Below are 25,201 nucleotides of genomic sequence, written 5' to 3'. Positions count from 1 at the left end.
TGTATGTGTTAAACTCTTAGGAGCTTGGAAAGAAAAGCATCTGGACTTCTTTTATTGAAGATGTTTCACCTCTCATCCAAGAAGCTTCTCCAGTTCTAAGAGCGATTGGTAGAGAGCCTCAGATTTTAAGCCCTATGCGAGTGTCCCCAAGAGGGTCATGGACTTCCTATTGATCCTCTACCTAATCATACAAGCCAAGACCCACTGGTGTGGGTCAAAATCAGCCAAGTTTTCCGGTGAACCCATTGTGAAACCTAGCCCGCCCTATCATGTGATTTCCTGAGGTCAAATGGCCCAGGATGTTTGTGGGCATTACGGCTTCCAGGAAGGGATCTCAAAACTGGATTATAGGTGGCAGGCAGTTGGTGCCGTAAGCCACTGCCTCTGTTCAAAGATGGCCATTCACAGTGGACATAGATGGCTTCTTTCACTCCTCTTTCAAACCATCTGTCCTCTCTGTCCAAAATGTGAACATTGGCTTCCTCGAAAGAGTGACCTTTGTCCTTTAGATGCAGATGGACAGCCGAGTCTTGTCCCATTGAGGTGGCTCTTCTATGTTGTGCCATGCATTTATGAAGTGGCCGTTTGGTCTCTCCAACATAGAGGTCTGAGCATTCCTCGCTGCTGTACAGCAAATACTATGTTGTTAAGTTTGTCTTTGGGATGAACCCATTTTTGTCTGAGTGTGTGGCTGGGTCTGTGTTAAACAGCAACTTTCAGAAAAGAAAAATGATGCAAGTACTGCTGCTGTGTCTGCTGAGCTTCACGGAGTGCTCTTGATGCTGTTGGTCCACTAATGCAATTGTGACAACCTTTATGGTTTGCAGTGAGATACAGAACTTTGGTTTTGGGCAACTGTTAACATTTTCTTGGTTAGTTTGCATGAATTAGCTGGTCTGTGTGATGTGCTTATACAGCTCATTGACTAAGCTAGTTAACTATTATATAGTTACATAACTGCTTTATTTTGATTTCAAATGAGCTTTACCATGCTAATATATTTATTTTGTCACATTTTATTCTCTTTCCACTCTCTTTATTTGATCTGTTTGATGTTAACTTTCAGGTGCTAAGTAAAGGAATTTCCCCACTTCAGGGTATACAAAGTATATTTTCTCTTAAATAACAGTCTATGATCAGTGACAAGTGGCATTTAAAAAAGAATGAATAATACAAATCCAGAAATGTAGTTTTTATACCATTTGTTACTCACAGTACCAAACGAATATTACAAAAGCATTTGAGATAAGAGGTCCTATCAATATGTAAAAACAAAAACAGTAAATTGCACAAACTTACTTTAACCTTATAAACAGTTATTTGATTTGAAGAAAGTAGCTAAAACACATGAAGTAACAACAGGCCTTTTGTACTGTACATATGAATACTATGACATCTGCTTTTCAAATTAAAAGCCTGTGTTTGAATTCCTGACAGGCTCGCAGCTCACCTGCCCCAGTCAAAAAATGGTGTGTGGCAGTCTTTTTAGTCAGTTCATTGACTGTAATGTGATTTTTTGTCTTTATCGTTTCATGAAGTTTTCCAGGGAGGCTGGCGTCCTCTGAATGGAGTGGATATTTCTCTTCACTCTGTCCTCTAAGGAGGAGCTCGCGGCACTCTCCAGCTTCATGTTGCTGCAAGATGACAAAGGTCAGTTACTGAAACTTAAAATGCACAAACACACACAAATAACTGATCTGATTATCAGACTTGTGTCCACAAACATCACACTCTGAACTTACTGGATGAAGCCAGCGTGGCGGTCATGCTTGGCGTTTTGTTCCCTCTGCTTCTCCTGCTCGTCCTGCCTCTTATAGCGCTTCACATTATTCTCCCTGTCTTCCTCCCGCTGCTTGGCTTGGTCCATCATCTCACGCCTCTTTCGCTCCATCTCCTCTGCAGAGAGCTTCCTACATCAGACAGAACAACATGGAAAATTAACCAGTTCAGCCTGGGTGGTGATAAAGATGAGATTTTATGTAACATGTTACAATTTAAGCAGCTCATCTGCTCATCTTAACACACGTATCACAGTTACAACATCGATAATATTTACAAGTGCTTGCAAAAAAAAAAAAAAAAAAAAGAGCAGATCAAAGCAGTTATTGCAATATTTAATCAGTTATCATACAAATACGTTCACAAACATACTTTTTGGAGATGTGTACACTCTTACTTGGGCACGTGGTTCCTCTGTCTCTGGTAGCGGTCCTTCTGTGGGCTGGGAGCTCTAGGTTCCTGCTTCTTTTCACTCCGATGTGAGGAGGATGAAGAGTAGGAGCGGCTGTCCTTGTAATTCCTGTGAGGTGATCGGGATCGGCTCCTCTCACGCCGCCCTGAGTGACCGGAGGAGGTCGAGGTCTGTTGATATCTGTCTGTTGGGAGCTGAGGGAAAAGACCAATAATCAGCAACACATTTCAGGAGGGTCTCCCCTTACAGTGGATTGGGCCAGAAACCCCCAAGAAAAAGAAAAGCTGCATGCTGCTTTTAAAAAACAAAACAAAGAAACAACAAAAACCCAACAACACTTGCAAAGAAACTTTAGCTCCCTGGTCACCGGGAGTCCCTTATTTCTACTTGTTGAAGGCTTTCAACTTCTACTCTCGTGCTGTGTGTGCAGCTTACACAGAGAACTGTGGGTCAGAATGGCAGAATGTGAACACACTCATGCATGCATATTAAAGTTTTCCAGGCATGCTGAAGAAGGTTAATATTTTGTGGATATTTATAAGCATATTTACTAAAAACACTTTAAAGATGAAGCGATTGGTTTTGCCAGTGCACATCTGATTAATCACTTCCACACCAGTTACAACCCACTCATGATGCAGAGAGTTTCCCTTAATTTGGAACTAATGAAGCAAAGCATGACTCTACCCTTTAAACTGATGAGCTTTGCTGTTTAGTTATGGCACCTTTACTTTTCACAAATACAAGCTTGAACTTAAGACACTCCGCAGACTTTCCCTTTAGAGGCTCTAGGACTGTTTCCCACACAGTGGATGTCTCAGAGATCAGATGCTGAAAATGCAGGATAAGTCATGTGCATGTGTGTGATCACAGTAGCTGTGGTACAGACCTGTAGACCATAGCCTGGATGATGATGATGAGAATGAGATTTGGTGTCTGAGGAGTTGTCTCGTGGGTGTGACCTGAAAAACGAATAAAAAATTATATATAAAAAAAGTGGTACTTATGAGCAATTTGCTGGTTTACACAGAAGTCTCATAACATACTGCAATCATTTCTGAAACAACCTCTTTACTAGCCTGTGTTTCTTCTCATCGTCTTCCTCCGAGCTCGAACTTGAACTCCTCTTATGCTTCTTTTCCTTCCTTCTGTCTTTGTCTCCTTTCTTCTCCTTCTTCTCCTTCTTCCTCTTCTTTTTCTTGTCTTTCTTGTCAAGGTTTTGGCGAAGCTATTTAAAAACAACCAAACAAATACAAATATTTACATGATAGAAATCATCAGCCTGTAATAATAATGCTTTTTAGGATGTTATATCTCATTAACCTACACCGATACCAGCTTTTTGGACCTTAACGTTACCATTTCTTTAATTTTCTTCATCTTTACTGGATTAGTCAGGACTTCTCTCTTCTTTGCTTCCTCACGTTTCCTTTACAACACCAACAAAACGCAAACATGATCATCTGCAAATTTAACAATATCTTCAGAACAAATCAAAAGAGAATGGCACGTTCACTCACCTGATTTCAAACAGGGGGTCTTCCCTGATCTTGGCAGCCAAATCGAGGCTGGAGGCAGGGGTGGCGGGGTTAAATATGGACCCAGGCAGGAGGCCTGTCTCAGCTGAGGGACCGCTCTCTGGCTCCTCATACTGGTCAGTGATCTGCTTGTCAATGGGGCGCCCAAGCAGGTACTCATCCCTGGACACCTGACCGGCAGGGCCCTGGTACATCCAGTCCAACCGATCATCTTTTTTTCTGTCACCATCCAATAAAAGTACAGCATATCTCAGACACAACGTTCCTCTTTGAACCATTAACTTATCGTTCCTCATAACACAGGAGATAACTCACTTTAAGACGCCGGTTTCCTCCGCATATTTTGTCATTTCCTCTCGGGCTCGTTCCTCCTTCAGCTGCTTCTGGAGCTCCTCGATCTTTTTACGTTCAGCCTCATGTTTTTGCTCAGCTTTCCAGACACGCTCAATGTTTTTCATAGTCTGGGGGTGCCAGCTCTTTTTCAAGTTCTGGTAGAAAACACGTCAAAACCATCAACGGCTACATCATTGGAAACCACCAGGAGCTCCCTTTTAGTAGACAATAACTAGCCGAAGCCTTTAATATCTATAGTTCTTAATTTTAATTATTTTATTCTACCGCAATGATCCAAATGTTATTTGACAACAAAATCTATAATATTTCATATCTATAAGTACATTCTACACAGAAAAATAAGTAAAATATTTATTAAAGGTTTCTGATCTAAAAATGTACTCATATTTATAATCCTCAACTAGTTCAGAATAAGAAGACCGAAATTAAAGGAATTATAGCCGAACTTAACTATGCTTCCTACAGAATTCCAAAAGCTTTTAATTCAAGCCCTAAATGTCTGTGTATGACATGTAAGCAAACATCTATAAATTAACCATTAATTTCAATGGAGTTTGGTATTAGCGTTGTTTCTTCCCCGGCGCATGCGCCCGTAGTAAAAGATTAAGACTCAGACTTACCAGATCGCCGCCTCCCATCTTGAAAAACGTTTCTTTTCAGTCCCAAAGAGAAATGGAAATGGCCAAAACTGACCGTTAGCGACTGAAGGTGAAACCACCAAAGTTTTTCACCAGCTGGAAAATGGAGCTGCCGACGCTTGAGTGTGACGCGTTTTGTGTATATCCTGTTTTTAATATTTCGTCTTCCGGTTTTAGCTCATGGTGCTTTCACTGGTCCTTTAAAAAACTCAGTTAAATAAGGTGCTTTCGGTGGCAAGCATAGACTACATGTGTAAAATCTTTATTAAAATTATATATGTGTGTATTATTATGTTACACATATAGGTTTCTATATTAAAGGCACTATTATACATAGTTATTTTTAAAAGAAAATGAAACCGATATACAGTCTACTGCTGAAACTGACTTAAAATTACAACAATATATTTTGTCCAGCTAAGAAGCCTTTAATGAAGCCATTAAAATCCTGCCATGAGTTCTGCCTGTTTAAATATTTATCTAAGAGCCGTATGTTGTCCCTGAACGCAACACCCTCAGGGGGTTAATTTGGGTCATTTAGACTTTCATCCTTAGATGCGTCTTACCAAGATTTACGGTGTAAAATATGACTAAAACTTCAAAGTAATAAAATCTCCCATCAAAGGTGAGTCATAAGTAATTTTTTTTATATTTTCCAGAAAAACTATTTTTTACCAGTCAAACTGACAGTTCTGAAAGTAACCATTTCCACACAATTAATTATTAAAATATTTTGTTTTTAATCCTTTAGTAGGAAATTTTTATTTTTAAATCAATGTTTGCCTTACAGTTTATTATTTTAGTTTGATTTAAAGAATGTCTGTATTTTATTACAGACCTTCTGTCAGGTTGTGTGGCCAAACAACTGTTTGTTTGTTTCAAAGCTTAATATTATTTGCATATTGGCCATTTTATTAGTTACACCTTTCTAATATCACTGGACTCCCTTTTTTGCTGTCTCAAATCTTTGTGGTGTAGAATCAACAAGGTGCTTAAAACATTCCTTGGGGATTTTGGTCCATGTTGACATGATAGCATCCCAAGCTGCAGATTTGTCAGCTGCACATGATGAGAATCTCCTGTTCTACCACATCCCAAAGGTGCTCTATAGGACTGAGATCTGATGACTGTGGAGGTCATTTGATTACAGTAAACTCAATGTCATGTTCAAATATTTTGTGTCAAGGTGTGATATACCCCACGAAGCAGTCGCCAGAAAATGGGTACACTGTGGATGGACAAACCATCTATGTCAGGGTGGAACAGAATGAATGATCAAATATATTTTCAGATACAATCCCCTTCATGAGTAAAGTCATCTGGAGAAGAAATCAAATAAATAATTGTTGTGAAAAACCTATCTTTAAAAATGGTCCATTGTGAAAAAGAAATTAAGACTCGTAAGCAAGATGATTGCACATCGTTCTCACTTTCCTTCCTCCAAATTAGAGGCGGGGTTTAGAAGGTGGCAAGAAAGGGACTTCTAATGTTGGGTCAGCTATTTGAGGCAGACGAGCTGATGTCTTCTGAACAGCTTCAGCTCAAACATGCAGCACATGATTTTTCAGAGGTATTTATAGCTGAGAGCCTATATGTACAGAAACACAAAGAACGGGACAAGCTATGTGCCACACCACCAAGTATGGAGCAATTCTTTATGTTAACAATCAAATGAGCTATTAGATCAATACGTTGGGCACCAGATGGATTAAAAAGCAACAATTGGATATTCCTACTGAAAGTTGTTTTATTCATTGCTAAGAAGATGATCACAGTAACCTGGCTGAGGCCACAGTCCTCAATGGTGGGTCAATAGAAGGAGAGGGTGAAGGAGGTTTACAAATTTACTTTCATTACAATGAACCTCGGTACTTCCTCTTTAATTCCTCTGATTTTTACTCCCACCACCACCTTTCTTGTCCCTAATTGATAGATATATGATCCATACTGTTAGATCTCAGAGTGTTTTTATGACCCCTGGCGGATGTTATTATTTATGTTTGGTTAGTCCTTATTTCTCTCATTTCATGTAGTTATGGAGCAAATATGGAGCATAAGAATGCCAGAAATTGTGGGCTGATTTTCAGAAAGAAAGAAAGAAAGATGTAATTGCACCGACACTAGAAGTTAAAAAACTAAAAGGATAAACATGGTGAGGAACAATACTCAGGTAGGCCGTGGCATTTAAACAATGCTCAGTCGGTACTAGGGGTCGAAGATGTGCCAATAAAATATCCCCCACAACACCCCCAGAAGCCCAAACCATTGACACAAAGCAGGTGGATTCATGCTTCATGATGTTTACACCAAATAATGACTCTACTACCTGAGACTCATAACACCAGGTAAAGTTTTTCCGATCTGTTATGGTCCAACTTTGCAGAGGCTGTGAGTTGTGGTCTCAGTTTCCTTATCTTAGTTGACAAAAGTGGCACTCAGTGTGGTCTTCTGCTACTGGGTTCAACATGTATGCTCAGGGATACTTCCCGGCATACCTTGGTTGCAAAGCTTGAATTAATACTGCCTTCCCATTGGCTCGAAGCTGTCTGGCCATTCCTCTCTGACCTCTGGAATAAACAAGGAATTTTCACCCGGACAACTGCGCTCACTGGATATTTTCTCTATTCTTTATGAACCCAGAGATGGTTGTGTGTGAAATCCCAGCGGATCAGCAGTTTGTGAAATACTCAGATAAGTCCGTCTGGCACCAACAACCATACCACAATCAAAGTCATTTAAATCCCCTTTCTTCCCCATTCTGATGCTCGGTTTGAACCTCAGTAGGTTGTCGTCACAATGTCTAAATGTCTAAATGCACTGAGTTGTTATTGTGTGAATGGCTGATTAGATATTTGCATTAACAAGCAGTGGAACAAGTGAGAGCATTATTATTATTATTATTTGTCTCTTATTAATTGAGTGCAAATTAAAACGAAAAGAAATTCAGAAATTCTGCCTCCTATAAATAAAAGTTAAACATGAACACAGAATATATACATATATCTTTATTTAATAAAGGGCAATAATAGATTAAATACGTTATTACACCAAGATATTTAACTTATTAAAAGTTTTTGAACTTATTTTATTACAGTCTCCACAACTACTACATTTACTACAGTAACCAATTCAAAATGTTGTCCATAAAAGGAAAGAACTCAGAAATTATTACTATTATTAATAATAATAATAGTCAATACACAATAATTGACTAATGTTTAAGCATTGTCTTTCATTTGTTATTTTCTATACATTAATACAGCAACTGTGAGCCTCCAGTAATTCAAGCTCTCTAATATATAAAAATCTGCCTAACGTCTATGACGGTTTACATACATCCTAAAAGTGTTTTACACTGTAAAGCTGCTCGCACTGCTTGCTACACAACTACCAATCATACAATATCGATTATGAAAACTACCCAAAACAAGTAACCAAAGCTCTTCCTGCTGCTGGTCTGCCGGCGCAGCCTTTCTCTCCATGTCAACGCTGCAGAAAAAAGGAGTCGAACGGTGCTCGTGTTTCAACAACGTGTTCTGGTAAATGATGTGTCTCTGAAAATGAAAACAAAACTGCAGCAGCTCTTATTGAAATGGAAATGGGGGCAGGAAACATTTGGAAGAACTATATGAAGCCACTCAATGAGGAAATCCAGCAGTGTACCCCTCTGTCAGATGATGTATGTGATGACAGCGTGAACATTTTGAGCCATTTTGACATTTTCTTTTACATATTTATGACATTTATGACCGTCATGTTCCACCTCTTTTATGTACTGCCTGTTCACAGCAGGGAGATTCAAGTATGAGGACACCTTCTGTGTTAAAGGTGCAAAAGTGAACCGGAGGGCTTTCACGTTCAAGCCGGCAGACAGTAATCATGAATCAGTGTGAACCTGGGTCCACACGATCCACTATTTCCACCCTTCCTGTGCAACATATTCTAGTGTAGGCCGCTTGTGTTTTGAGAGATGTTGCACTGCATTGGTTGCTCCTCATTTGCAATAAGCTGAGGTCTAGAACACTTTTTTCTTTAATATAAAACAAAGGCACACAAGTTCTCAAATAAGCAACCTTGTCGGTCCAGTTTGGAACAGAAAGCCCATGAGAGGTGTGTCATTGTGTGTTTGTAGCACCTTTATTGAGAAGGTGAGCAGTTATCAACCATCTACCGTAACACTGCCTAACAGCACACTCATCAAGTGTCAAATGCTGGAATGTGGCGCCAGCCCTTCCGAAAACTCGCTGGGACACATAAGACGTCATGGCCCTCTGATTAAGCCGGTCTGTGTTTAACCACACTGACCCGCTGTGGTTCAGTGTGAACAAGCAAAGGCGTCATAACGACGGGGGTGTCACCTGACAGCCTCAAGGTGGAATATCTGTGTGAAAAACAATAGGGGGAGCCTCCAGAGCTGAAACACAAAGCCAACATGGAAAAGGCAAAAATGCAGTACCTCTAATGTCCACCTGAGGGACTCCAAAAGTGTTTTTTTCTCTCTTTTCATAAAAAAAATGTGTTTATAGAACTCATCTACTTGTTTAATTAAGTTAATGGTGCAGCTGTGTTGACTGACACGTGAGCTTTACAGTTTGCTGATAACTTAGCACTCCGCCCTTTTATCCATACACGGTTACTTCTAGCTAAAAAACAAACAAACAAAAAAACGAAAACAAAACAAAAAACAACATGGTGCTAATTTCACCTTAAAAATGAGTGCAAAACCATTACTTTATCACGGTGGCAAAGTCCATCTTTATGCTTTTAAAAAATGTTTGTTTTTTTGTTTTTTTTAAAGATTTTCTTTTGTGTTATTTTAATTTTGGCCACTTGGGGGTAGCAGGAAAACCAGTAAATGCTGGTGTATTTTAAAGCTGTATTTGATTTTTAGAATTATACCCTATATTTGTAAAAGTATTGAGCTGCACGTCTTAACCTTTTTCAGTTGCATTGGCACAGCTGTGTAACATCAAGCACCACGACAGGCAGGCTGCTTTTACAGACACTGAAAAAAACTCTGAACGCTCCAGTGAGTCCGTAACTCCAAACATCCTTTGGCATTAACGTCAGCACAAAAACTGTACATCGGGAGCTTCGTGGCACGAGTTTACTCCTGCAGATGCAATGTGTAGGTGGCCCAGTACTTTTATCCATATAGTGTATTTTTTGTCCCTTGAATATTGTGAGTTTAATATTGACTCCCTTTTATTAAAATAAAATAAAATAAAGTTTTGTAGTTTTATGTTTTGCAGCGAGTTGCTCACTCTCTCTGTTTAGAGGCAGCAGTGAGCTGGAAGCATGATTCATGGGTGAAGCTGAAACAACAGTAAAGGTGAGAGCAGATAAATCAAAACAATGACCTAAAAGATGCTAAAACATAGAGTACAGATGAGATGAATGAGTGGTGACTCATCAAGTGAGCTCTTTCACATTACACATTTGAGCCATTGTTACAAAAGCTGCAGTTAAATGCAGCTTTAAACGGCGGGACTGCATCGGGCTCCGGATTAACCTCTTAGCAGTCGTCGTCAGTGACCCATTTAATGTTGGGGCCACGGTTTGGTTGTGTTTTAGCCACAACTCATAAAAAAGTAAGAACATCAGCTCTATCCGTAGCACCTTGGTTCCTGGAGGAACGTTGTTTCGCCTCACTGTGTATTTTTAAACTGTATATGGTTGAAGTGACAATAAAGTTGAACTTGAACTTGAACTTGAACCTTAAATGGCAGATGTAGCAGAAGGAGTATTTCTCTGTGCAAGCCTGTCGTGTTGACAGGGCTGATCTGTGGAGTTGTGTTTGTCTTGCTGCCAGATGTGACTTCTCTCATCGGCGTGTCTCGACAGAAACCGGGCTTCATTTCACCAGCCGGCATTTCCCGTCCGCCTGCCATTCAGCCTCCGTCCTTGTGAGTTTTTCACATCACTGTAGTAGTTTTTTTCTTTGTTGCGCTCCCAGTGGAACACCTCTTCACATTCTCCTACTGTGTGTTAATAAGTGCCACTATGGCAGTGACATAAACACAGTATTTTCGGTAAACACTAGCCATTGTAGTGCATAATTTTCTATATTATATTATATTATATTATATTATATTATATTATATTATATTATATTATATTATATTATATTATATTATATTATATTATCACCAGCCTTATTTTGGCCATAGTACAACATTAAAGTTGTATTTCCTTTGAATTACAGACCATTTTAATTATTGTCACACTCTTTGGTCTTCTGCACTTTCACCCATTCAAATGGCTGCTAACCTACATCTTCTTCCAGTACAGTAGGCTACACACACATGTGGTAACAGTCTGAACATAAGGAAAATATCAATATTACTGTCTGCTTTCCTTGAAACTGTTAAACTTAATGCTCTTTTCTTCCAGTTACACATTTGATCTGATTGTAAACAAGTTACCCAACCACCTTCTCATGAACTCAGGTCAGTCTCTTGGGCTACTGGTGGCTGTAGCGCTAGCAGCAATCGAAGTCCAGCAACAAGCTGCAGCTTCAGCTCCGTCGCCTCCTTCGCCACCTTTCACCTTTAGTAGTCACAGACGAAAGGTTTACACACAAGATCAATAGGATTCCTGCTTTTCAGCGTGCCATGGCATCACGGTTTATCACATTTGTGTGATAAATTCACAGGATCACACATACATATTTTTTGTTCCATCCAGTGTTCATCAGTGAAAGAGTGTTCATACCTTCCTTCTACTCTCTAATCTATCGTGAAACTATGACACCTCTGTGAGGTGATGGCAACCCTTTAACTGAACGCGGCGCAGCTAGCCTGACTGCCCCGTCACGCTGGAGACGGAGGCGTCTGTCTCACACTTCAGCTTCAGTGGAGGATCTGTGCTGTCAGACACGTTTGCGGACGACTGGGGAGGTGTCGATGCATCAAAGCTCTTATCCCCCCTCCCATCTCCGTTTAGCCTGTCCTCCCCTTGTCCTGGCGGGGACTCATGGGTGCGCATGTGCTTGGCCAGGTGGTCGTTGCGCATGAACACTCTGGGACATAATGCGCAGCTGAACTTCTTGGCTCCAGTGTGCGTCTGTAGGTGTCGCTGCAGTTCATCAGAGCGCGTGAACCTCTTGCCACAGAACAGCCAGTTGCAGACGAACGGCCGGTCTCCGCTGTGCCAGCGCAGGTGAGCCTTCAGATGGGAGGTCTTGGCGTAGGCTTTGCCACAGCCGGGGATGTGGCAATTGTGCATATGCTTCCTCCTGCTGTCGTCAGTGCTCTGGCCCATCTGCTCAGCGTGGACGCAATTAGGGCAGCGGCACACAGCCTGGCTGCCGCCTCTGGAAGAAGAGCGGCGCTGGGGCTTGGGGCGAGCTGACACAGACGTCTCCTGAGGTTCCTCCATTGAGAAGGTTTCTTGCTGCAGCATTTCAGGGGCCAGTGGCTCCATCTTGAAGCCGTCCTGGGGGAAGAGATGGGATGGTTGCGAGGGTGGAGCGTGCTGAGCCGGGGGTAGGGTGCACAGCTGTGGGTCAGAGCCATAGGGCCCCAGAGAAGGCTGCAAACCCATGGAGCCGCCTGGATTCACTGAAGGCAGGCCCACACCTTGACCCGTCTGTAGGTCTATCCAACTGCCTGCTTGGACGTCTCTGTGAAGGTCCCACCAGGAAGCGATGTTCATGTCGTCTGAGCTGCCACTAGGTGGTGCTGTCCGTAACCAGGGCTCGTATGGGTGGGCCATGTGAGCAGCTCGTGCAGGTGCAAATCTGTGGATGAGGTCACCTGCTCAAAGTGTTGTTCAGTGTCTTTTGGGTTACGCTGAGATGATTACCACATGACAGGATGGTGACGCATTAAAAACCTGCAGAAAGAAAGAGAAGACTGTTATGGAAGTACTAACGAGACCAAGTTTATTTTTCAGGAGACACAAACGAGAAGTCTAAAATATGGAGACATTTATTATTGAAATGCTTGACAGGAATGAGCATTTCTCATTCCTATCAAGCATTTCTATACTAAATATCTTTATGAGTTTTCTTTTAGCCTTCTAAAGAAAATTGAAAGCACTATTAAAAGCAGCCTGGCTGCTTTTGACGCCCTTCAGAGAGGAAAAAAACAACCTGTGTCAAACAGATAGAAAACACGTCATTGTGATGCAGCAGGCTCCACCGAGTCTGACCTTTTCAGGCCGTTCCCAAAAGAGTGAGACCTGACTAAACATAGGGTTTGACTCCAAAAAAGCTGGGAGAGGATTCAACTTCTGCTGTTTTAACGTTCTAACAATAACAAAAAGGTCAAACGTAAAACTTGTTGAGCAACGAGGATACAATTGTTCTTCCTTCACACAATTCTAATCAATCTGTCCAAAAATTCCTGGATCTGGATTTGAAAAAAGACTCCATATGTTAATCACTTTCAAATCAGGTCAAAAGCCCCACCTCTGTTAAAAAATAAACCAATCCAAAAACCTTTTCTGCTCGGACAGGAAGCACAAAATTAAGATTTATTTTAAGTCTATTTCTAAAAAAGTTTGAGACATGAAGTCTGTAAAACTGTGTCTTAAGGATGACGTTAGGATAACGTAAAAGCAGACAGGTCCAGAGCTAAATTACCAGGACACGCTCAGACCTTTACCTGGATGCCCAACCAGGAAAAATGTAATGAAACGTAATGGTTGACTGGTTGACCAGATGGTGGTGGGAACCCAGCAGAACAAAGAGGGTAATGAGAAATTAAAACTTCATCAATAAACTCAGGCGCTTGAAAAAGTAAAGCCTTGTAAGTCATGAGCAGAATTTTAAAATGGACTGAAAATTAAATTAGCAACCAGTGCAAGGAGGCCAAAACCGGGTAATGTAAGAAGAGCGTGTGGTTTTTATCAGAAGTCAGGCTGCAGAGTTTTGCAGTCTAAAGCTGAGCTAAACTTAACAGCTCAACAGCTCGCTAAGGAGGAAATAAAAGCAAGAGTAACTTCTTCTGTAACATTTCTTTGACCTTCAGAATATTCCCGAGTTGTTGGAAACCATTTTTCTGTTTGTCATATTGTGTGTATGTGTGTTTCTGAACCTCTGAAGAGCTGACGTTCAGGCCTAAATCCGCCTGTCTACAACATTTAAATAACCAACCCTAAGCACACCCCCTTCGTCGCCATGGATACTGCAGTTCTCACGCTGCATGGCCGTGGAGACGGAGGAGAGGGGGGAGCCGGACGTGTCCAGGCAGAGGCCTGCTACGTGCATCCGCTGCCAGGTACTTCCCATGGAGGACGGTCAAAGACAAGTACAAAGAAAACAACATCATCGGCCTGCACTGAGGCAGCGCTGGGGGGAGGATAATGATGGTTAGATGGGGGGAGGGACGAGAGCGGAGGGGGGTGTTGACAGGAGAGCAGTTTGGTAAAGGAAGAAGTTCCAGGGAGGTATGGCTGCAGGCCAAGGTCTATTTGTACGTCTCTGAGGTTTTGGAGATGAAACCTGGCAGACAGGAGAACCAGTTTTTTTTATGAATCACACATGATTTACAACAACAGCTCTCCAGGCGAGACCCGTGAAGCGCCCTGCCCCTTACACACCGGAGGCAGAAAGCATCAACAGTTACAGACTGACGACATTCATGAGCCTGAGAATGGGAGTCGACGACAAAATGAGAACAATTACTTTACGTCCATAATCACAGGCACACGCGCTGAAATAGCATCCTGCGCCCAACACGCTCCAGGAATGCAAACCGCAGCAGCGTCAGTGGGATGGGCTCAGATTTCCAGGTGACACAAAGCTTGTTAAAGGTGGACAAGTCTGTGGAAGCTTTGACAAGAAGCTACCAGCCTGTGAGGTTTGTCCTTGGCCCAAGATGATCTTGTTGACTTCCACTAACCCCCGCACCTCAACTCAACCATGAACATCTGTAATTATCTTTACAGCAGGAAACAATAAAGTAGTCTGAAGCTGTAGAGGCTGGTATGGCAGTCTGGAGATCATTTGGTGATATCTGACAGGTTGTGTGAAAACACGAGCTTCATGGACATCCAGTCTGATGCGCAGATCAATTAGCAGCAGGTCGAACTGGCATCAGATGTAGCAAGTAGGTGAAGCTGGGCTTGCCGACAGTGAAGTATCCCCTGAGTTACTCCTCCACATACATTATTCTGTGACTGTGATTTTCTTATTTTGTGATTTTTTTAGCCTTTAAAACAGAGGTGGGGGAACTCCAGGCCTCAAGGGCCAGTGTCCCACAGGTTTTAGACGTGTCCTCGATCCAACACAGCTGATATGATTTAAATGGCTAAATTACCTCCTCAACATGTCTTGGATTTCTCCAGAGGTTTGGTAATGAACTAATCATTAATCATTCAGGTGAGTTGACCCAGGGTGATATCTAAAACCTGCAGGACACCGGCACTTGAGGCCTGGAGTTCCCTACCCCTGCTTTAAAAAGACGTCACTTTACATCTAAATTTGGTTTAAAAGTCATCTTTTCTGGCTCTTACGAAGATCTGAATTTGACCTAATTTCAACCACCGAGGATGCTTCAGTGGTTAGAAGTTGAGTCGTACATCATAGTAGATATTTCAGTCACACTTACATGGTATTTTTTAGATGTTACCAAATATTTGTATTCATTATATTTTATGTGAAATCTTTTATATTATTTACTTTTATTTTATTTACTCAGCATTATAGTGGATTTTTTCTGTAGGTACGTCATAACTGCAAACTCTACTGAAACACTAAGCTATAACTTATTTCATAGCCGTAGCTGTAACCTGATGTAGATGTAACTACACTTGCACTGACACAGCTGTGAATGCTGGTAACAGGCTGCATCGTACGCTTCAAATAGTCCAGAGTAAAGTCTAAATTATTAAGCGTTTAGACACCTGCAAATGAATTTTTTCGACAGGTGGGTTAGGTAGCTGTTCCAGAGTGCAGGTAAAGGTAAAGTGTGATTGAGTCCTTACTTTTCTTTTCTCTTTTCTTTATTTTTATGTATGATTTCTTATTTCTGCACTTTTTAACTCTACTAAAGACTCCGTGTGATTGGTTCAGATTGTGTGTTAGCAGGATTACAAGTTAGTATGACAATTTTCAGCCTGAGTTCAGAGGAATTTGTTTTTGGAGTTGATCTGGATACAAAACCCTATCCAGAACATTTTTTTTAAAGATTCTTTATCATTGCTAAAATTCATTTTATAAATAAACATCCACAAATATATATCAAAAGTGATAAAGAGACATTTTTTCAATGAGCAAAAAAGACCGTTTTAGACCTTTTCCTTTGCTTGTCTTTTCTGCACGTTTTTTGCGTGTGTGGTGCATCCTGAACGTTGGAGCACTACAGTCAAACCATGCATACTACATTTCCTTCTCAAAAGCTCACCCAAAGCCACTCAGAGATGTTTTCTTGTCTCAATGAAATCGTAAAGCAATTAGTTTGGAATTCCCACATGAAACGTCTGTCTTAAAAAGTCCAGCTGATTTAGTTCCTGTCAGCCTGGAGCCAGAGATACATACTGCTCTGTAATTTTTTGAGAATGTGACATGGCGGCACAGCGGCACAGTCCCTCCACGAAACTGCTCTTACTGACATAAACAAATCAAGCTCTTTGCTAAAGTGCTGGAAGCACTGCAGGCTCCTAAGAGGAACAGCTGGCATGGGGAGGGAGTGAGAGGAGGCCCCCGGGGGAGGATGGTTCAGAGCAATGACAGAGTTCTGGTCATAAAACCTGTCTGACCAAGACTCAGCAGAGCCGCAATTTACGAGCCTGCCACTGAGAAACAAGAGGCAGATTGAAGCAGTGACGAGAAAGACAGAACTCGCTACTGTTAGTCCATCAGCTGGTGATTTTCAAAATTAAATGAGTAAAGCGTGAAAGCGCTTCTCTAATTGTTTCTACTCAGAAAATGTAACTGAGAATCAACAAATCTTGGACGTTTTCATCAGGCCTGGTTTAACTATAAGTCTGTTGTCACATTTAAGAATAAAGTTGTAAAAACAGTAATGTTAGTACTCCAAAAAGACTAGTTTGGGAATGGAGGTCTGAGTGGAGGTCATGTCATGTGTTTCAAACAGTTATAGCGGATATGTGAGAAAAGGATTGCCATGCTTACAAAAGGCATTAAAGCAAACATTAAAAAGTCCTGTAATGATCACAGTCTGACTCCAGACATGTAAAAGATGTGGTGGGCCTTGCAAACTGTCTTCTTCCATAGATTACAGGTCCCCTAGACTGACGGACTATCTTGTTGTTTACACTGTTAGACCAAAAATCTGGAAATTTAAAGTCCATCATCTCATCTCCCACACGGGGATAAAACAGGTAAAATAGCCATTCTGTTTCCACTGTGGGTCAAATAGCATTTAGCCCACAGAAGATGTTAAAACGAACAATTAAAAGTCCAAAGTCTGACTCCAGACCTGTGGAAGATCTGCTGTCCCTTTTAATCTGTTGTCCCATATTATCCGAGATATAGAACAAACAGTTACATCGTCTATACTCCAAAAAGACCAGTTTCAGTGCGAGGGCTTTTAGAGCAGTCTGTTTGAACCTGCATGAGGTGCATTATAAATGGAGAGGAGCTCAGATTTGTGGCAGGAGTCACATCTGTTTTCAGAAGACGGAATAAAATATATGATTCAAACACGTGTCTATCAAAATTAAACGTTTCTAAACTTTGTGCTGTTCAGCTGCAGAACAAAAGTTAAAAACTCTTTTAGGGACAAAAGTTTGACTTCTCCAGTACCCGATGGCATTTACACATCCAGTTTAACAACCATCCGTCTGCTTTCCCATCTCATCAGAGACGTAGAACCACACAGTTAAAACGGTAACGCTGACACTCACAAGGAGTTTGGTTTAACCTGCAAGAAGTGCATGACATGCAGAGTGGAGTGCATGTTTATGGCAGAGAATATATAAATGGCAAACTTCAAAATAAAACATTCTGAACTCTGTAGAGTGACCAGATGTGAGAAAAACATTTGCCATTAGTAGAAAACAATGTTGAAACAAACATTAAAATCTCGTGTAGTGGCCTGAGCAGTGGTCCAGTTTAACTGCAGTCCAGATGTACAACAACATCCTGGCACTCCAGAAAGACAAGCTCAGTGTCAAATGACATTTAGAAGAAGTTTGTTTTAACCTGTTTAAATACATCGTGGGTAGAGAGGAGACCACCTTTGTGCAGGAGTCATGGCTGTTGTCAGAAGGGTGAATAAAAAATGAGCTTCAAACACATTTCTCTCAACACCAGATGTTTTGAACTTTGCAGAGTGGCCGTACGTGAGCGAATGTTCCCCATCACTACAAATAGATGTGAAAACAATGATGCAGCGACCGTAGTCCGAGACGATTTGCACACCTGGGCGAAGGATCAAGTTGTGCGGTGAGCAAAGCTTGAGATGTGGGGGCTGCTAATCTCTCCCTCTGCACTTTAACTGTGTTATTAATCACAGAGATGCTTTAGATATGAGTGACAGCTTTACATGTGAGACACTGATTCATACTCAGTTGCGTAAAATTAATTTCCTGCAACACTTTTTTTGTTGTTGGTACTTTCAATCAAAAATCTGTTTCACAGTGACTCCACCGAGGTTTTAGAATTGGTCGCTCTACTAGAAGCGACAAGGTACTTTATTTTTGGTGATTTTGACAAACTTTATAAAGTGTTTTGTTTCTCAGATCTTCTCAGTCACAAGTTGTCCTTCAGCACAAACTTCTCTTTATACACTTTAAATAATTAGACAAAGAAATTTTAAATCATTTAAAAAGATCAGACCTGTTCTGCTTCTTAGTTAGTGTCCAGCAAAATGTAGTCATATACTGTGCAATTACTAATATATTATTCAAGATCACCCCCCCCCCCCCCTCCCTTTTTTAGGACTTTTAAAAAAATGTATATGATATAATAGTTTTTACTTTTAACAAAGTAAAAAAGTAAAAAGTAAAGTAAAAGTAAAGTAAAATATGACGCTTTGTTTTACATTAAAATAGTCATAAGTCTATCAAACACTTTAAATTAGCAGCACTTTCATCATTTGCAACAATAAACTGCCAATTACATTCTTCATGACATCAATATCTATGTCAAATAAATCAAATCAACACTTCTGAGTAACACTCTACCTACAGTGTGGTTCAGCTGCTTTAATCAAACAAAGATCTTAATCTGAAGCTCTGATTTCTCAGCACTGTTGGCATTTTCAGAGTAAAACTAATTTAATTAAAAAAAAAAACTCTAATCAAGCTTCACGTGGAAAGATATCTTTCATTTTTTAAAAACTTTTTTTATAACTTAATTTCCACTCTTTTATACTTTTTTAAAATATATATATATATTTTTAAAAATCCCCCAGTTTGGATTGCAGGAAATTAGGGATTTACAGTATCATCATTTATTTAGTTAGGCAATAATTTTCTAATAGGAAAAACAGACTCATGGCACGGAGATTAGACTAAAGTCTGATTTGATTTCCCTCTAATTTATTAAGTGAAATCTTGGTCTTAAATTTAAGGTCAAATACTTTATGCTTTTATTTCATCATCACATTAGTTATTTAATATACAAGACTGGGTCAACTTGTTGTTTTTTTCTTCCTGCAGAAATATTCTGATCTAATTACGGCTGTAAAACAACAATTTAACAATCTCGAATTTCTATTTTCTAACACTGGTGTTTATTGTCCAAAATCTAAATACATAACCTAAAATTAAGTGCCAGTCGCTGGTTAGCCTCTATAACGTGAATTTATCCAGTAAGTAACCTGCGTACGTTACCTAACATGTTGTATTTTGAGACTTTCAATTTATAAATAAAACCCTCCAGTTAACTTGAAGCCTGGAAGACTTTCCATCAGCCTGATGAAGACTTAAAACACTTCATTGTGATTTTTGTATATAACAGACATACGGTACCACACAGGAGGTCGCAGCAGATGTCAGAAAGTTAAAATACAGCCTTACCTGTCTGCCCTACAGAGGTGCTGCCGCTGTGCGTTTCTTCTGGAAGTAAACTCTGTCTCGGCTCTGCTCCGCTGCTCTTGCCCTTGTTGGAAAAATGCGCGCAGAAAAGTAAAATCCTCATCATATTTCATCTGCTTTTCTCCATCGCAGACGGTCCAGGTGAGGCGAAAGGCTGTCAGAGTTTTGGCGCACAGGTAAGCAGCATTCTCAGTTGTGACACAGTCTATGATAGGCTGCGCGTCTTGAGCCCCTCCAGGCTCCGCCCCCTCCTGCCGGTGCTCCGTCTCTGCCCCCCCACACCCCTCCCTTTGAAGATGTGCTCTCGGCGGCTGGAGGTGAGGAAACGACTCGCTTTAGGAAAACAGGGGATCAGTGGAACAGCCTGTCAGAGCTGCAGTGGTGGGATACAAGTCAATTTACTCATCAGCGTATTAATACATCCTCCAAAACAGTTAAGAGGAAATACTGCAGTTTTTATTCTCTGATTACTTCAGTGGGATTATGCAGCTACAGATCAGTCAGACCACCAAGAGACAGACACATAGAAACATAAACTGGCCCCTGATGAATCAGCTATACACGATAATGTATTACCAATGATGCTCTGATGATATATACTACTATATATATAATATATACTGCTTTTGTGCTCTTTTTTGCATTGACCTTAATGGAGTTTGCAGAAATGTTATGCTTGTGATCAGCTGTTTTCACTTTGTGTTGCTACCCCAGTGTTTAATGTTAAAAGACAAAACTATATTCTTACATTTCGACTTCTTACTCACCTACAGATTTGTTTCTCTAACAGCTGCATTTCCATAATATGAACAATGCAAAAGTATCTGCCACCAAAAATAATATCTTTAAAAAAACAGTAAAGACTGTGAAACAATCTCCACACTGAAAACATTAACTCTTTAAGAACAGTTTTTAATTTGTTTAGGTTTGTTTCATTAGTATGCACGTATAGAAAAACAGAACTAACTAAATAAATCGATTCTTAGTTAATGCTACATATACTCAGTTGTTAAGCCTTGAAAAAATAATTGTAGTGATCTAATTTATTTAGATACAAAAAACGATGCTTGTAAATAAAGTAGATTTATGTATGTCTGCATCTGTACTAAAATGTTATGTGCATTTCCTTCTTAACATTGATGTGTTGTAAGAAATTACACAGAGAAACATATAGAAATGTATATATGGACTAATAAGCTTAGCTCCAGGTCCACTTTATATCTTCTACCAGGTCTTTCATTGCCCTCCTGCAGAAGCTTTGTTCTTCTTTGATAATAATCTGCAAAAGCATTCAAAATTTGCTGACAGTTTGTTACTTGACACAAATATCAAACACATGTACCACAGTTTATCTTAATTGCTTTGATGTCTGAAGTCACAATCTGTTTAAAACAGAACTGGGTTTACTGTCGGACTGCAGCCTTTCAGTCAGACAGATGAGCTCACGAATCCTGTGACTGCAGATACTCGTGACACGTAGGGCAATCACACACAGACTTTTTCTCCTGCATCCAAAATATTTTGAGTCTTTGCTTTTGATTTTCTCTCCAAGGACAATCACATGCATTTTAATAAATTATTTTTAAAAATTAAAGCATAGATTTTTTTTGTGGTTGAAATAAGAAATAAACTAAACACATTTCTGTAAAGTCAGCTTAGACAGACTCTAAGGGAATGGTTTATGTAACCATCCCCTTCCCCAAATGCCCTGTTAGTGCCAGAAAAACACCTTTATTTTAAAATCTTCCTTATAGACTGACTGGTCGTAGTTTTCAAAAAAACATTAAAGCATGAAATCTGTCTTTGTTGTCTTTATTTTTTACAGAAATTAATTCAAATAAATAGATCTGTCCTCCTGAGGTCCAAACCTAAAAACCTCCATTGTTTTTATTTATGTGTTTATATCAAAATATCAAAAAATTATAAATATATTATGATAACAACAGTTAATAAATGATACAGTTAATTAAGAATAATAAATGTGGTTATAATTATTACGTGTAACAAATCAGTATTTTAGTTTTTCTCTGTCAGTTCAACTGGACAAAAAAATTACAACTGGAAGCATGTGTGATGAGTTTTGTAATTAAAAAAACATTGATAACAGCAATAAACTGATAGCAGTTTCTAAACACTGTTAAAATGTTCTTTTACAAAAAAAGAAGATATATTACAACATCAAAATAAAAAAAAACTAAATTATAGAAAAGCAGAAATGATAAAGTGAATAAACAAATAATGAGGAATAAAGAAGTCAAATATAAACAAAAACCTGCTACAAGTAAAAATTAAGGCAATAAAAGAATAAAAAGAGATTTTAAAGACAATAAATTTCATCTAATGTTATGATTCACAGTTGGGGAAACAAAAGCAAAGACTGGTCATCATAGACCCAAACATGCATGGGGTTAAATCCTCCACTGACTGAGGCCAAGTAACGCTTTAAAAGTGGTTTGTAAGAGTTTATAATCTGTACAGGATTTAACAGACATTCAGTGTAAATGTGAACATACTGGAGTTGTATGGTCATATTTTTCTATACATTTTAAATTCTGGGCAGCAGACTCACCCGGAGTAGGTGAAGTGAGCTCTGACTGATAAAGAGACGCACGACGGTCAAGGCAGGAAAAATGAGTAAGATTTGCTTAATAATTCCCAGGGCATCAAATACTGACACCTACGTCACGGTGACACACACAATCATCAAGAAAAGCGAGGCCGCTGTCACTCCTGACGCATCATACTTTAAGAATAATTAAAGCTAAACCTAACCACGCAGTTCTGATGTATACAAATGAAACCAAATGTTAAAGAAAAACGCTGAATCTAAACCGCGAGCGATACACATGATACATACTTACACACTTTATAGTCATGCAGAACATGAAATGGAGTTTGCATGTTGTCTGCAGGTACTCAGGTTTAACTGCTTAACTGTGTGTGGATGTGAAGCAGAAATACATAAAAACAGACTCTGTATGAATGTATGAGAAAATGTGCCTTTTAATACTAAAAATCACTTCATTTCCCGTTTGTTAGTGGAGGTTTTTCTTTATAAGGACTCTCTGTCTTTATTGCGTCGCACATTGTTTCAGACCCACTTGCTCGTTGCTTCATGTTTGGCCAGGCGGGATCAGGTCACCCTGCTAAAGCTGGTTTGGCTCAGACTAAAACATGGGAACTGCACAGATCTACTTGAAAGCTCTTTTCTGTCTCTCTTTAACATGCTGATTAAACTCAAACAAAAGCTTTAAAGAACACGCTAAATGTTGCATTTCTTGTAACATGTCAAAGTTCAGTCTGTGGCTTTGAACATGCATCACACATTTAATAGTTTTTAACATCTTCTGCCTTTGAGGTGTTATTTTAAATTTTGTCTCCTCTCTGAGTTAATTCCTTTCCTGTCACAGCATGTTGGTGGAGCAGCTTCAAATCAACTGACAAACACAGACCACAGACAGGCCGGCGGGAAGTGACTTCCTACCCTCTCTGCTCCCTTTTTCTCTAGAATGGCGCTCTACAAACGCTGAGCTCGAAAGCACGGCGTGGATTTGAAGCACAGAGTGGTTGACTAATACTGAGAACATCTTGATTCAGGACACAGCTTGTTAGATTTAAGCACATTTCGAAGCTTTAAAGATCAGGGGCTTTTCCCCCTCAGTGTTCTTATTTTAACACAAGTTTTTTTATCTGAACGTGTTTTATTTTGATGTAACTTCAGGGACAAGTGCAACATCTCAAACCTGCTTTGATAAATCTTTATTAAAATGTGGATAATATTGCAGATTTTTTTCAGTATCCTTTACGCTCACAGAAGAAATCAGGCCACTAAACTGAAGACCACACACCACGCCTAAATGGTGTTTACCGACATCTTTAAATAGTCAAGCATATTTCCTCATGAATACAATGCAGCACAATTAGAAAGAGACTGCTTAATAACATTTAATTACAGAGAGATTTCGAGCGGGGGCTTACAAATTCTCCTAATGATTTAAACGTGTTTGGATAGCTTGTTTGACAGTTTTTATTTCTGTCACTGCTTACATATTTTTTATCTTTTTATTTTTATGTATATGTGTGTGACTTTATGCTGTGTGTACATGAATATATTTTTGGTTACTTAAACATTCTTGAAAGGAAGCTTTGCCTCCAGTGTTGATGTTTTACTTTATTACTGAGTTTCTGAGCCACTGCTGCACCTTTGACGCGTCAGATAAAGACCAACCACATCACACTTTCTACATCTTCTTCTTCTTCTTTCGAATGCCCCCCGTAGGGACCACCATAGCAAATGATCGTCCTCCAGCTCTGTCCCCAGCATCACTCTACGTCACATCAACCCTCCTTCACATCCATGAATATATCCACTATTCCTCTTCCTCAAATCATCTCAGCCTTATCTCTCTAACTTTGTCTTCCTGAGCCCGAGCTGTCCTGCTAATGTACTCATTTCTAATTCTGTCCGTCCTGCTCACTCCCAGTTAAAACCTGAACATTTTCAGCTCGACCGCTTGTCTTTTCATCAGTGCCACCCTCTTCAATCCATACTTGTAAACCTTCCCTTTCACTCTCGCTCCCATCCTTCTATCACAAATTACCCCCCACACTCATCTCCACCTGCCTGCATGCTCTTCTTCACCTCCTTTGTGCATGGGTATTTACACTCCACTGCCTTCACTACCTCTGTTTCCCGCTACTTCACTGTTACACTTGTCTCCCTCTCATTCACGAACATGTATTCCGTCTTGCTTTTACCGAGGTTCATTCCTCTTCTCTCCAGGCTCTTTTCCACCTGCTACATGTCCTGCACCACCCGCGCATACTTCTCTGCCAGTCCTGACTTCTTCATGCTGTACCACAGATCCTCTCTTGGCATCCTATATGCTTTCTGTAGATCCTCAAAGACACAGTGAAGCGCCTTCTGACCTTCTCCATCAACACTCTCAAAGAAAGCGGCACATCTGTTGTGCTCTTTCTCAGCATGAAGCTGTACTGCTGGTCGCTGATGGTCACCTCTTCTCATAACCTAGCTTCAACAACTCTGTCACATGTCTTCATGTTATGGCTCATCAGCGTTATCCTTCTGTAGTTCCTGCAGTTTTGCACATGACCCTTGTTCATTCCTCGGGTGCCCCTCTCACTCTCTGAGATTGTATCAAACCATCTGGCCATCTGGTCATCTCCATAACTCCACAGGTATGCCGCCCGGACCACATGCCTTTCCACTCTTCATCCTCTTCACAGCTACCCTCACTTCCTCCACGTATTGATTCACTAACTCTCCTCTGTCTATTCTCCTCACTCTCATTCTCTTCATTCATGAACTCTTCGATGTACTCCTTCCATCTTCTCTGCAGACTCTCTTAAGTCATTAGTACCTTTCCATCTCTGTCCTTAATCACCCTAACCTGCTGCACAATGACTAGGCAGCTCAATCTTGCTGCCTAGTCATTTTCTTTCTCTCCCTGATTATCCCACATTTTCTTTGCTAATCTTGTCTTTTGAATACTTTTCTAAACTTCCTG

At 40.2% G+C, this 25,201-nt stretch overlaps 2 protein-coding genes across 3 annotated transcripts; both read right to left on the bottom strand.

Annotated features, from left to right (window-relative positions):
- Positions 1-1,362: 1,362 nt before the first annotated feature.
- On the bottom strand, positions 1,363-4,840 carry cwc25 (CWC25 spliceosome associated protein). Of its 2 annotated transcripts, none has more exons than XM_085356452.1 (9): positions 4,704-4,840; positions 4,045-4,217; positions 3,712-3,948; positions 3,551-3,620; positions 3,259-3,419; positions 3,081-3,153; positions 2,177-2,385; positions 1,743-1,910; positions 1,363-1,634 (listed from the first exon to the last, which is right to left on the bottom strand). In XM_085356452.1, exons 1-9 carry the CDS (start codon positions 4,719-4,721, stop codon positions 1,523-1,525), a joined length of 1,221 nt encoding a protein of 406 aa, XP_085212578.1. In that variant the 5' UTR covers positions 4,722-4,840; the 3' UTR covers positions 1,363-1,522. The 2 variants fall into 2 exon arrangements, with proteins under 2 accessions (XP_085212578.1, XP_085212579.1); XM_085356453.1 differs by having other exon boundaries at positions 3,271-3,419.
- A 6,676-nt stretch (positions 4,841-11,516) lies between these two features.
- sp6 (Sp6 transcription factor) lies at positions 11,517-12,437 on the bottom strand. The gene has a single exon (XM_085356451.1). It carries the CDS (start codon positions 12,435-12,437, stop codon positions 11,517-11,519), a length of 921 nt encoding a protein of 306 aa, XP_085212577.1.
- Positions 12,438-25,201: the final 12,764 nt, after the last annotated feature.

This window comes from Diplotaxodon limnothrissa, linkage group LG6, assembly GCF_057381915.1.
Source record: "Diplotaxodon limnothrissa isolate DT_005_m linkage group LG6, D_limnothrissa_male_GT1.1, whole genome shotgun sequence".
NCBI lineage: Eukaryota > Metazoa > Chordata > Actinopteri > Cichliformes > Cichlidae > Diplotaxodon > Diplotaxodon limnothrissa.
This window is presented reverse-complemented; position numbering and strand designations above follow the sequence as displayed.

Bases quoted from the DNA above. Each gene is read 5' to 3' on its own strand.
- cwc25 (XM_085356452.1), bottom strand. The intron at 3,949-4,044 runs GTGAGTTATCTC...GGATGGTGACAG, and splicing joins GAGGAAACCGGCGTCTTAAA to AAAAAAAGATGATCGGTTGG. The intron at 1,635-1,742 runs GTAAGTTCAGAG...GTCATCTTGCAG, and splicing joins CGCCACGCTGGCTTCATCCA to CAACATGAAGCTGGAGAGTG.
- sp6 (XM_085356451.1), bottom strand. From the start codon at position 12,437: ATGGCCCACCCATACGAGCCCTGGTTACGGACAGCACCACCTAGTGGC.